The sequence below is a fragment of the Heptranchias perlo genome, chromosome 31 (assembly GCF_035084215.1).
Source record: "Heptranchias perlo isolate sHepPer1 chromosome 31, sHepPer1.hap1, whole genome shotgun sequence".
Classification (NCBI taxonomy): domain Eukaryota; kingdom Metazoa; phylum Chordata; class Chondrichthyes; order Hexanchiformes; family Hexanchidae; genus Heptranchias; species Heptranchias perlo.
This window is the reverse complement of record NC_090355.1, coordinates 37,332,898-37,346,491: the sequence shown is the minus strand read 5'-3', so window position 1 is coordinate 37,346,491 and position 13,594 is coordinate 37,332,898. Positions and strand designations below refer to the sequence as shown.

General features: G+C 45.4%; 1 protein-coding gene across 5 annotated transcripts in view; it reads left to right on the top strand.

Annotated features, from left to right (window-relative positions):
• LOC137300753 (divergent protein kinase domain 1B-like) overlaps positions 1 to 13,594 on the top strand; it is a 142,060-nt gene that overhangs the window by 94,411 nt on the left and 34,055 nt on the right. For 2 of the 5 annotated variants that reach the window (XM_067970028.1, XM_067970027.1), the window contains exon 1: positions 3,967 to 4,320. The exons of 2 other annotated variants lie outside the window; for them this stretch is intronic. In XM_067970028.1, the coding sequence (XP_067826129.1) occupies positions 4,258 to 4,320 (63 nt within the window). In that variant the 5' untranslated portion in view covers positions 3,967 to 4,257. Of the gene's footprint in view, positions 1 to 3,966; positions 4,321 to 13,594 lie in introns of those variants that run through there. One more of the 5 variants, XM_067970026.1, reaches the window with a different exon arrangement.

The following is a 13,594-nucleotide window of genomic DNA, read 5'->3' as shown; positions in this document are numbered from 1 at the left end:
TACAAGGGGGCAAGCAACCTTGGACCTGGTCCTGTGTAATGAGCCAGGATTAATTAATAATGTCCTAGTTAAGGATCCCCTTGGAATGAGTGACCATAACATGGTTACATTCCATATCCAATTAGAGGGTGAGAAGGTTGGTTCTCAAACAAGCGTACTGAGCTTGAATAAAGGAGACTATGATGGTATGAGAGCGGAATTGATTAAAGTGGACCGGGAAAATAGATTAAAGGGTAAGACGGTACATGAACAGTGGTGTTCATTCAAGGAGTTATTTTACAACTTTCAAAAAAAATATATTCCACTGAGGAAAAAAGGGTGTAAAAGAAATGACAGCCATCCGTGGCTAAGTAAAGAAATTAAGGATAGTATCCAACTAAAAACAAGGACATATAAGGTAGCCAAACTTAGTGGGAGGATAGAAGATTGGGAAGTCTTCAAAAGACAGCAAAAAGTAACTAAAGGATTGATTAAGAAAGGGAAGATAGATTATGAAAATAAATTAGCAAATTATATAAAAACAGATAGCAAGAGTTTCTACAGTTATATAAAAAGAAAAAGGGTGGCTAAGGCAAACGTAGGTCCCTGAGAGGATGAGACCGGGAAATTAATGATGGGAAACATGGAGATGGCAAAAATGCCGAACAAATATTTTGTTTCAGTCTTTACGGTAGAGGACACTAAGAATATCCCAACACTGGACAAACAGGGGGCTCGAGGGGAGGAGGAGCTAAATACGATTAAAATCACTAAGGAATTGGTACTCAGTAAATTAATGGGACTCAAGGCGGATAAATCCCCTGGACCTGATGGCTTACATCCTAGGGTCTTGAGGGAAGTGGCAGTAGGGATTGTGGATGCTTTAGTAATAATTTTCCAAAATTCTCTGGACTCGGCAAAGGTCCCGGCAGATTGGAAAACTGCTAATGTAACACCCTTATTTAAAAAGGGTAGTAGGCAGAAGGCTGGAAATTATAGACCAGTTAGCCTAACATCTGTGGTGGGTAAAATTTTGGAGTCTACTATTAAGGAGACAGTATCGGAACATTTGGATAAACATAATTTAATAGGACAAGGTCAGCATGGCTTTACGAAGGGGAAGTCATGTCTGACAAATTTGCTTGAGTTCTTTGAGGACATAACGTACAGGGTGGATAAAGGGGAACCATTGGACGTAGTATATTTAGACTTCCAGAAGGCATTCGACAAGGTGCCACATAAAAGATTATTGCTCAAGATAAAGAATCACTGGATTGGGGGTAATATTCTGGCATGGGTGGAGGATTGGTTATCTAACAGGAAGCAGAGAGTTGGGATAAATGGTTCATTCTCGGACTGGCAACCAGTAGCCAGTGGTGTTCCACAGGGGTCGGTGCCGGGTCCCCAACTCTTTACAATCTATATTAACGATTTGGAGGAGGGGACTGAGTGTAACATATCAAAGTTTGCAGATGATACAAAGATGGGAGGGAAAGTAGAGAGTGAGGAGGACATAAAAAACCTACAAGGGGATATAGACAGGCTGGGTGAGTGGGCGGAGATTTGGCAGGTGCAATACAATATTGGAAAATGTGAGGTTATGCACTTTGGCAGGAAAAATCAGAGAGCAAGTTATTATCTTAATGGCGAGAAACTGGGAAGTACTGCAGTACAAAGGGATCTGGGGGTCCTAGTGCAAGAAAATCAAAAGGTTAGTATGCAGGTGCAGCAGGTGATCAAGAAGGCCAACGGAATGTTGGCTTTTATTGCTAGGGGGATAGAATATAAAAACAGGGAGGTATTGCTGCAGTTATATAAGGTATTGGTGAGACCGCACCTGGAATACTGCATACAGTTTTGGTCTCCATACTTAAGAAAAGACATACTTGCTCTCGAGGCAGTACAAAGAAGGTTCACTCGGTTAATCCCGGGGATGAGGGGGCGGACATATGAGGAGAGGTTGAGTAGATTGGGACTCTACTCATTGGAGTTCAGAAGAATGAGAAGCGATCTTATTGAAACATATAAGATTGTGAAGGGGCTTGATTGGGTGGATGCAGTAAGGATGTTCCCAAGGATGGGTGAAGCTAGAACTAGGGGGCATAATCTTAGAATAAGGGGCTGCTCTTTCAAAACTGAGATGAGGAGAAACTTCTTCACTCAGAGGGTAGTAGGTCTGTGGAATTTGCTGCCCCAGGAAGCTGTGGAAGCTACATCATTAAATAAATTTAAAACAGAAATAGACAGTTTCCTAGAAGTAAAGGGAATTAGGGGTTACGGGGAGCGGGCAGGAAATTGGACATGAATTTAGATTTGAGGTTAGGATCAGATCAGCCATGATCTTATTGAATGGCGGAGCAGGCTCGAGGGGCCGATTGGCCTACTCCTGCTCCTATTTCTTATGTTCTTATGTTCTAAAGTGATGATTCCTGTTGATTAGATTCTTGTTGGTGTGGTTCCTGTTATGAAATTCCTGATGCTGTGATTCCGTTGGTCAGATTTCTGTTGGTGTGATTCCCTTTAATGAGATTTCTGTTGGTGTGATTCCATTGGTCAGATTCCTGTTGGTGACATTCCTGTTGGTGTGATGCTTTTTGATGAGATTCTTGATGCTGTGATTCCTGGTGCTGTGATATTTGTTGATGAGATTCCTGTTGATGAAATTTCTGTATGTGAGATTCCCATTATGAAGTTCCTGATGCTGTGATTCCATTGGTGAGATTCCTGTTGGGGAGATTCCTGTAGGTGAGATTCTGATTGATGAGATTCCTGTTGGGGAAATTCCTAATGCTGAAATTCCTATTGTGGAGATGCCGGTGATGGACTGGGGTTGACAATTGTAAAGAATTTCACAACACCAAGTTATAGTCCAACAAATTTATTTTAAATTCCACAAGCTTTCGGAGGCTTCCTCCTTCCTCAGGTGAATGTGGAAATGGAATTTTCGAATCCTTCGCATTTGAAAATCACAGAACAAAGCCTGGTGATTACTGCCCGTTGCCAAGGCAATCACAATGTGCAGACAGAAAGGTGTCACCTAAAAGGCCACCGAATATACAAACCCCCAAAAAAAAGAGAGAGAGAGAAGGAAGACAGTCAATGACCCGTTATATTAAAAACAGATAACATTTGTTCGCTGGTGGGGTTACGTGTAGCGTGACATGAACCCAAGATCCCGGTTGAGGCCGTCCTCATGGGTGCGGAACTTGGCTATCAATTTCTGCTCGACGATTTTGCGTTGTCGTGTGTCTCGAAGGCCGCCTTGGAGTACGCTTACCCGAAGGTCGGTGGATGAATGTCCATGACTGCTGTTGGTATGATTGTTCTTGGTGAGATTCCGATTGATGACATTCCTATTGTTGAGATTCCTGATGCTGAAATTCCTGTTGGTGAGATTGCTGCTGGTGATATTTCTATTGCTGCAATTCCTGATGCAGTGATTTCTGTTGATTAGATTCCTGTAGGTGAGATTCCGATTGATGATATTCCTGTTGGTGTGTTTCTTGTTGCTCAAATTCTTGTTCGTGCATTTCCTGATGGTGAGATTCCTGATGGTGAGATTCCTGATGGTGAGATTCCTGATGGTGAGATTCCTGATGGTGAGATTCCTGATGATCAAATTCCTGATGGTGAGATTCCTGATGGTGAGATTCCTGATGGTGAGATTCCTGATGGTGAGATTCCTGATGATCAAATTCCTGATGGTGAGATTCCTGATGGTGAGATTCCTGATGGTGAGATTCCTGATGGTGAGATTCCTGATGGGATTCCTGTCGGTCTGGTTCTTGTTGATGAGATTCCTGTTGATCAAATTCCTGACGGTGTGATTCCCGCTGATGATCCCCCCCCCCCGCCCGCTGTAGATTGGCAGGAGCCCGGCCTCGCCTCTCTCTCTGCCCGGCGCATGCCCATCGCTCCTGTGAATCCGAGAACCCGCGGCCCGAGCCCCCGGCGCGGAGCCGACCCGCGGCCCGAGCCCCCGGCGCGGAGCGGACCCGCGGCCCGAGCCCCCGGCGCGGAGCGGACCCGCGGCCCGAGCCCCCGGCGCGGAGCGGACCCGCGGCCCGAGCCCCCCGAATGGGCTGGAGCTGTGATCGGTGCCCGGGGGGGAGCGGCTGGGACCGGGATTCCAGCTCGGAGGGAGAAGCTGCATCGAGTCGATTAAAGGGGCCGGGAGCGGCGGCACAGCCTGGATCCGGTTAATGGGGATCGGGAGCTGCTCGGCTCCGGTTACTAGGGACCGCACCGGTTTGTTTGTGTGAAGCGGCCGGTCGGAGGATGAGACGCGCCCGGGGGCTGCTCCACCTGGTCCTCTTCTGCCCGTTCTCCAGGGGTTTGCAGGTACCGGGACTCGGGGCTTTAAACCGGGAGAACGCGAACCCACAGCATCGGCACCGGGCGCGTTTCACCGCCGGCGGGAGCCTGGGGCCTGGGGCCGGGAGCTGATCGGTTCAGATTGCGGGGAGGGTGAAGGGAGAGAGCGGCCTCTCTGGGCACCGCACCTCGGAAAGGATGTTGGCCTTGGCCGGAGCGCAGCGCAGATCCACCGGCCTGTGGTGAGGGTTTCAAGGGTTAGATTGTGAGGGGAGATCACAGAAACTCGGCTTGTATTCCCTGGAATACTGAAGGTTAAGAGGTGATTTGATTGAGGTTTTTAGGATTTTTAAAGGAATTGATAGGGTGGATAGAAACCTTTTCAGCTGGTTGGGGAGTCTGGGACAAGGGAAAATAACCTTAAAATCAGAGCCAGGACATTTAGGAGAGAAGTTAGGAAACATTTCTTCACACTAAGGGTGGTAGAAATGTGGAACTCTCTCCCACAAAAAGCAGTAGATGCTTGCTCAATTAATAATTTTAAATCTGAGATTCTTAGATTTTTCCCCTTTCTTAATATTAAGGATTTGGAGCCAAAGCTGGTGGATGGAGTTGGATACGGATCAGCAATGATTTCATTGAATGGTGGAACAGGCTGGAGGGGCTGAATGGCCTCCTCCTGTTCATATGTTCCTCTCACCGCCCCCTCTCTGGGTCACGTTCTCCGGTTCACGTTCTCTGGGTCACATTCTCTCTGGTCACTTTCTCTAGGCTCAATTTCCCTCTGGCCACTTTCTCACAGTCACTTAAAATCATAGAAAGTTTACAGCACGAAAGGAGGCCATTCGGCCCGTTAAGTCCGTGCCGGCTCTCTACAAGAGAAATCCAGCTAGTCCCACTCCCCCGCCCTTTCCTCATAGCCCTGCAAATTTTTTTCCTTTAAGTACTTATCCAGTTCCCATTTGAAAACCATGACTGAATCTGCCTCCACCACCCCCTCAGGCAGTGCATTCCAGATCCTAACCATTCGCTATGTAAAAAAGTTTTTCCTCATGTCACCTTTGGTTCTTTTGCCAATCACCTTAAATCTATGTCCTCTGGTTCTTGACCCTTCCACAAATGGGAACAGTTTCTCTCTATCTATTCTGTCTAGACCCTTCATGATTTTGAATACCTCTATCAAATCTTCTCACAACCTTCTCTACTCTAAGGAGAACAACCCAAGGTTCTCCAGTCTATCCACATAAATGAAGTCCTTCATCCCTGGAACCATTCAAGTAAATCTTTTCTGCACTCTCTCTAAGGCCTTCACATCTTTCTTAAAGTGCGGTGCCCAGAATTGGACACATAAGGATCTTGGCTCGGAAGATCAGGAAGTAGAATCAGTATGGGTGGATATAAAAAATAATAAGGGGCAGAAAACACTGGTGGGAGTAGTTTATAGCCCTCTAATAGTAGCAATACCATTTGGACAGAGTATTAATCATGAAATAAGAGGAACTTGTAACAAAGGTAATGCAGTCATCATAGAGGACTTTAATCTCCATATAGACAGGGCAAATCAAATTGGCAAAAGTAGTCAGGAGGTAGTCCGAGAGCAAAATGTCACGGAACCAACCAGGGAACAGGCAATTTTAGATCTTGTATTGTGTAATGAGACAGGGTTAATTAGTAATCTCACAGTAAAGGATCCTCTGGGGAAGAGTGATCATAATATGATAGAAATTCACATTGAGTTTGAAAGTGACATACTTAAGTCCGAAACTAGAGTCTTAAACTTAAATAAAGCCAATTACATAGGTATGAGGGGCGAGTTGCCTAAGGTAGATTGGGAAATTAGATTAAAGGGTATGATGGTTGAAAAGCAATCGCAAACATTTAAAGAAACATTTCAATATTCTCAATAAATATACATTCCATTGAGAAATAAAGACTCTATGGGAAAAGTGATCCTTCCGTGGCTAACTAAAGAAATTAAGGATAGTATTAGATTAAAGAGAGAGGCTTATAATGTTGCCAAGAAGAGTAGTAAGCCTGGGGATTGGGAGAGTTTTAGAAACCAGCAAAGGACGACCAAAAAATTGATAAAAAGGGAGAAAATAGAATATGAAAGTAAACTAGCAAGAAATATAAAAACGGATTGTAAGAGCTTCTATAAGTGTATAAAAAGGAAGAGATTAGCAAAAGTAAACATTGGTCCCTTAGAGGCTGAGACAGGAGAAATTATAATGAGTAATCAGGAAATGTCAGATGCGATAAACAAATATTTTGTATCTGTCTTCACAGTAGAAGACACAAAAAGCATACCAGAAATAGTGGGGAACCAAGGGGCTAATGAGAGTGAGGAACTTAAAGTAATTATTATCAGGAGGGAAAAAGTACTTGAGAAACTAATAGGGACTAAAAGCCGATAAATCCCCTGGACCTGATGGCCTACACCGGAGGGTTCTAAAAGAAGTGGCTACAGAGATAGTGCATGCATTAGTTATGATCTTCCAGAATTCCCTACATTCTAGAACGGTTCCCGTGGATTGGAAGGTAGCAAATGTAACCCTGCTATTCAAGAAAGGAGGGAGAGAGATAACAGGGAACTACAGGCCAGTTAGCCTGACATCAGTCGTCGGGAAAATGCTGGGATCCATTATTAAGGAAGTGGTAAACAGGGCACTTAGAAAATCATAATATGATTAGGCAGAGTCAACATGTTTTTATGAAAGGGAAATCGTGTTTGACAAATTTATTAGAGTTTTTTGAAGATGTAACTAGTAGGGTAGATAAAAGGGAACCAGTGGATGTAGCATATCTGGATTTTCAAAAGGAACTTGATAAGGTGCCACATGAAAGGTTGGTGCGCAAGATAAGGGCTCACGGGATTGGGGGTAATATATCATCATGGATAGAGGATTGGTTAACGGACAGAAAACAGAGAGTAGGGATAAATGGGTCATTTTCGGGTTGGCAGGTTGTAACTAGTGGGGTGCCGCAAGGATCGGTGCTTGGGCCTCAGTTATTTACAATCTATATTAATGACTTAGATGAAGGGACCAAGTGTAATGTATCCAAGTTTGCTGGCGATACAAAGCTAGGTGGGAAAGTAAACCATGAGGAGGACACAGAGTCTGCAAAGGGATATAGACAGATTAAGTGAGTGGGCAAGAAGGTAGCAGATGGAATATAATGTGGGGAAATGTGAGGTTTTCAAAAATGTTTTTATTCGTTCATAGGATGTGGGCACGGTGGCAAGGCCAGCATTTATTGCCCATCCCTAATTGCCCTTGAGAAGGTGGTGGTGAGTCGCCTTCTTGAACCGCTGCAGTCCGTGTGGTGAAGGTTCTCCCACAGTGCTGTTAGGTAGGGAGTTCCAGGATTTTGACTCAGCGACAATGAAGGAACGGCGATATATTTCCAAGTCGGGATGGTGTGTGACTTGGAGGGGAACGTGCAGGTGGTGTTGTTCCCATGTGGCTGCTGCCATTGTCCTTCTAGGTGGTAGAGGTCGAGGGTTTGGGAGGTGCTGTCGAAGAAGCCTTGGCGAGTTGCTGCAGTGCATCATGTGGATGGTACACACTGCAGCCACGGTGTGCCGGTGGTGAAGAGAGTGAATGTTTAGGGTGGTGGATGGGATGCCAATCAAGCGGGTTGCTTTGTCCTGGATGGTGTCGAGCTTCTTGAATGTTGTTGGAGCTGCACTCATCCAGGCAAGTGGAGAGTATTCCATCACACTCCTGACTTGTGCCTTGTAGATGGTGGAAAGGCTTTGGGGAGTCAGGAGGTGAGTCACTTGCCGCAGAATACCCAGCCTCTGACCTGCTCTTATAGCCACAGTATTTATGTGGCTGGTCCAGTTAAGTTCCTGGTCAATGGTGACTCCCAGGATGTTGATGGTGGGGGATTCAGCGATGGTAATGCTTTTGAATGTCAGGGGAGGTGATTAGACTCTCTCGTTGGAGATGGTCATTGCCTGGCACTTGTCTGGTGCGAATGTTACTTGCCACTTATGAGCCCAAGCCTGGATATTGTCCAGGTCTTGCTGCATGCGGGCACGGACTGCTTCATTATCTGAGGGGTTGCGAATGGAACTGAACACTGCAATCATCAGTGAACATCCCCATTTCTGACCTTATGATGGAGGGAAGGTCATTGATGAAGCAGCTGAAGATGGTTGGGCCGAGGACACTGCCCTGAGGAACTCCTGCAGCAATGTCCTGGGGTTGAGATGATTGGCCTTTAACAACCACTACCACCTTCCTTTGTGCTCGGTATGACTCCAGCCACTGGAGAGTTTTCCCCCTGATTCCCATTGACTTCAATTTTACTAGGGCTCCTTGGTGCCACACTCGGTCAAATGCTGCCTTGGTGTCAAGGGCAGTCACTCTCACCTCACCTCTGGAATTCAGCTCTTTTGTCCATGTTTGGACCAAGGCTGTAATGAGGTCTGGAGCCGAGTGGTCCTGGTGGAACCCAAACTGAGCGTCGGTGAGCAGGTTATTGGTGAGTAAGTGCCGCTTGATAGCACTGTCGACGACACCTTCCATCACTTTGCTGATGATTGAGAGTAGACTGATGGGGCAGTAATTGGCCAGATTGGATTTGTCCTGCTTTTTGTGGACAGGACATACCTGGGCAATTTTCCACATTGTCGGGTAGATGCCAGTGTTGTAGCTGTACTGGAACAGCTTGGCTAGAGGCGCGGCTAGTTCTGGAGCACAAGCCTTCAGCACTACAGCCGGGATGTTGTCGGGGCCCATAGCCTTTGCTGTATCCAGTGCACTCAGCCGATTCTTGATATCCTGTGGAATGAATCGAATTGGCTGAAGACTGGCTTCTGTGATGGTGGGGACATCGGGAGGAGGCCGAGATGGATCATCCACTCGGCACTTCTGGCTGAAGATGGTTGCAAACACTTCAGCCTTGTCTTTTGCACTCACGTGCTGGACTCCGCCATCATTGAGGATGGGGATGTTCATAGAGCCTCCTCTTCCCATCAGTTGTTTTATTGTCCACCACCATTCATGACTGGATGTGGCAGGACTGCAGAGCTTTGATCTGATCCGTCGAGCAAATGGGCAAAACTGTGGCAAATGGAATTCAATGTAGACAAATGTGAGGTCATCCACTTTGGATCAAAAAAGGATAGAACAGGGTACTTTCTAAATGGTAAAAAGTTAAAACAGTGTATGTCCAAAGGGACTTAGGGGTTCAGGTACATAGATCATTGAAGTGTCATGAACAGGTGCAGAAAATAATCAAGAAGGCAAATGGAATGCTGGCCTTTATATCTAGAGGACTAGAGTACAAGGGGGCAGAAGTTATGCTGCAGCTATACAAAACCCTGGTTAGACCGCACCTGGAGTACTGTGAGCAGTTCTGGGCACCGCACCTTCGGAAGGACATATTGGCCTTGGAGGGAGTGCAGCGTAGGTTTACTAGAATGATACCCGGACTTCAAGGGTTAAGTTACGAGGAGAGATTACACAAATTGGGGTTGTATTCTCTGGAGTTTCGAAGGTTAAGGGGTGATCTGATCGAAGTTTATAAGATATTAAGGGGAACAGATAGGGTGGATAGAGAGAAACTATTTCCGCTGGTTGGGGATTTTAGGAGTAGGGGGCACAGTCTAAATATTAGAGCCAGACCTTTCAGGAGCAAGATTAGAAAACATTTCTACACACAAAGGGTTGTAGAAGTTTGGAACTCTCTCCGCAAACAGCAATTGATACTAGCTCAATTGCTAAATTTAAATCTGCGATAGATTGCTTTTTGGCAACCAAAGGTATTAAGGGATATGGGCCAAAGGCAGGTATATGGAGTTAGATCACAGATCAGCCATGATCTTATCAAATGGCGGAGCAGGCACGAGGGGCTGAATGGCCTACTCCTGTTCCTATGTTCCTATGTTGGTTGTGGAATCGCTTAGCTCTGTCTATAGCATGTTGCTTCCGCTGTTTAGCATGCATGTAGTCCTGTGTTGTAGCTTCACCAGGTTGGCACCTCATTTGGTAGGAAGAATAGAAAAACAGAATATTTTTTAAATGGTGAGAAACTATTAAATGTTGTTGTCCAGAGAGACTTGGGTGTCTTGGTACAAGAAACGCAAAAAGTTAGCATGCAGGTGCGGCGGGCAATTGGGAATGCAAATGGCACGTTGGCCTTTATTGCAAGGGGATTGGAGTACAAGAGTAAAGAAGTCTTACTACAGTTGTACAGGGCTTTGGTGAGACCTCACCTAGAGTACTGCGTACAGCTTTGGTCTCCTTATCCAAGGAAGGATATACTTGCCTTAGAGGCCGTGCAACAAAGGTTCACTGGATTAATTGCTGGGAAAGGCGGGACCTGTACAAGCTGGACAGGTTGCACCCAAGCGGAACTGGGACCAATATCCCCACGGGGGCATTTGCTAGTTGTGTTGGGGAGGGTTTAAACTAGTATGGCAGGGGGATGGGAACCAAAGGGCAGGGACAGATAGGACAAAATCAGATCAGGAAACGGGAAGTAGAAAAGCAGTTAGTGACATAGTTAGCGACTCAGAAAGGCAAAAGAAGCAAAGGTTAAATCGTGTTCAGCACAGGAATTTGACGGGGTTAAAGGGTATATACTTCAATGCAAGGAGTATTACAAACAAAGCAGATGAGCTAAGGGCACAGATAGACACATGGCAGCATGATATCACTAGCTTAAAGAGGGAGATAATTGGCAGCTCAATATCCCTGGATGTAGAGTTTTCAGGCAGGATAGAGTGGGTGATAAAAGAGGAGGGGGGGGGGTGGTAGTATTGGTTAAAGAATCAATTCCAGTTGTGAGAAGGGATGATATGCTAAATGGATCATCAATCGAGGCCATATGGGTTGAGCTAAGAAATAAAAAAGGGGCAGTCACACTACTAGGAGTGTACTATAGACCCCCGAATAGCGAAAGGGAGATAGAAGAACAAATATGTAGGCAAATTTCTGAGTGCAAAAATAAGAGGGCAATAATAGTAGGGGACTTCAACTACCTGAACATCAACTGGGATTCAAACACTGTGAGGGGCACAGAGGGCGCAAAATTCTTGATCGGTGTCCAGGAGAACTTTTTTAGCCAGTACGTGACAAGCTCAACAAGAGGGGATGCAATTCTAGATTTAGTCCTGGGAAATGAAGATGGGCAAGTGGGTGAAGTGACAGTGGGTGACCATATTGGGGATAGTGACCACAATTCAGTTAGTTTTAGCATTATTATGGAAAAGGACAGAATTAAATCAGGAGTAAACGTTTACATTGGGGGAAGGCAATTTTTACAGAACTAAGAGGTGATTTGGCAGAAGTGGACTGGACACAACTACTTGAGGAGAAATCCGTGGAAGGCACTTAAAAAGTGAAATTCTACGGGTACAATGCAGACACGTCCCCTCAAAGAAAAAGGGTGGCACTGTCAAATCTAGAGCTTCCTGGTTGTCCAGAAGTATACAGGGCAAGATAAAGCAGAAGAAGAAAGCTTATGACTGTCACAGAAAACTAAATACTGCAGAAAGCCCAGAGGAGTATAGAAAGTACAGGGATGACGTAAAAAAGGAAATAAGGAAAGCAAAGAGAGGGCATGAAAAAATATTAGCTCGTAAGATTAAAGAAAACCCAAAGATGTTTTATCAGTACATTAAGAACAAGAGGATAGCTAAGGAAAAGGTGGGACCTATCAGGGATGATAAGGGTAACTTGTGCATAGAAGCAGAGGATGTGGGTAGGGTTTTAAATGAATATTTTGTCTCCGTATTCACAAAGGAAAGGGATGATCCGGACGTAGTAGTTAAAGAGGAGAGGTGTGAAATATTGGATAAGGTAAACATAACGAGAGAGGAAGTACTAGAGGGACTGGAATCCTTGCAAGTTGATAAGTCACCAGGGCCGGATGGATTGTTTCCTGGGCTATTGAAGGAAGCCAGGGAGGAAATAGCGGATGCTCTGAGGATCATTTTCCAATCCTCACTAGATACAGGGGAGGTACCGGAGGACTGGAAGACTGCAAACGTAGTACCATTGTTTAAAAAGGGTACAAGGGAAAGGCTGAACAATTATAGGCCGGTCAGTTTTACCTTGGTGGTGGGCAAACTATTAGAATCAAGAGTGAGAGATAGGATGAACTGTCACTTGAAAAGGCATGGTTTAATCAGGGATAGTCAGCATGGATTTGTTCAGGGAAGGTCATGCCTTACAAATCTGATTGAATTCTTTGAGGAAGTGACGAGGAGGATTGATGAGGGTAGTGCAGTGGATGTTGTCTACATGGATTTTAGTAAGGCATTTGACAAGGTCCCTCATGGCAGACTGGTCAGAAAGGTAAAAGCCCATGGGATACAGGGAAATGTGATGAATTGGATCCAAAATTGGCTCAGTAACAGGAAACAAAGGGCAAAAGTCGGTGGATGTCTTTGCAAATGGAAATCCGTTTCCAGTGGTGTGCCACAGGGCTCAGTGTTGGGCCCCTTGCTGTTTGTGGTATATATTAATGATTTGGACTTGAATGTAGGGGGCATGATTGGCAAATTTGCAGACGACACAAAAATTGTCCGTGTAGTTGATAGTGAAGAGGATAGCTGTAGACTCCAAGAAGATATCAATGGGTTGGTGGAGTGGGCGGAAAAGTGGCAAATGGAGTTCAACTCGGAGAAGTGTGAGGTAATGCACTTAGGGAGGGCAAACAGTAAAAGGGAATACGCAGTAAACGGGAATATATTGAGAGGGGTAGAGGAAGTGAGAGACCTTGGAGTGCATGTGCACAGGTCCCTGAAGGTGGCAGTACAAGTAGATAAGGTTGTGAAGAAGGCATACGGAATGCTCTCCGTTATTAGCGGAGGTATAGAATACAAAAGCAGGGATGTAATGATGGAACTGTATAAAACGCTGGTAAGGCCACAGCTGGAGAATTGTGCGCAGTTCTCGTCACCACATGACAGGAAGGACGTAATTACTCTGGAGAGAGTGCAGAGAAGATTTACAAGAATGTTGCCAGGGCTTGAAAATTGCAGCTACAAGGAGAGATTGGATAGGCTGGTGTTGTTTTCCTTGGAGCAGAGGAGGCTGAGGGGAGACTTGATTGAGGTGTACAAAATTATGAGGGGCCTAGAGTAGACAGGAAGTTCCTGTTTCCCCTAGCGGAGAGTTCAAGAACTGGAGGACATAGATTTAAGCTGATTGGCGGAAGGATTAGAGGGGACATGAGGAAAAAATTTTTACCCAGAGGGTGGTGGGTGTATGGAATTCGCTGCCCGAATTGGTGGTAGAGGCAGGGACCCTCAACTCCTTTTTAAAAAGGACCTGGACCTGCA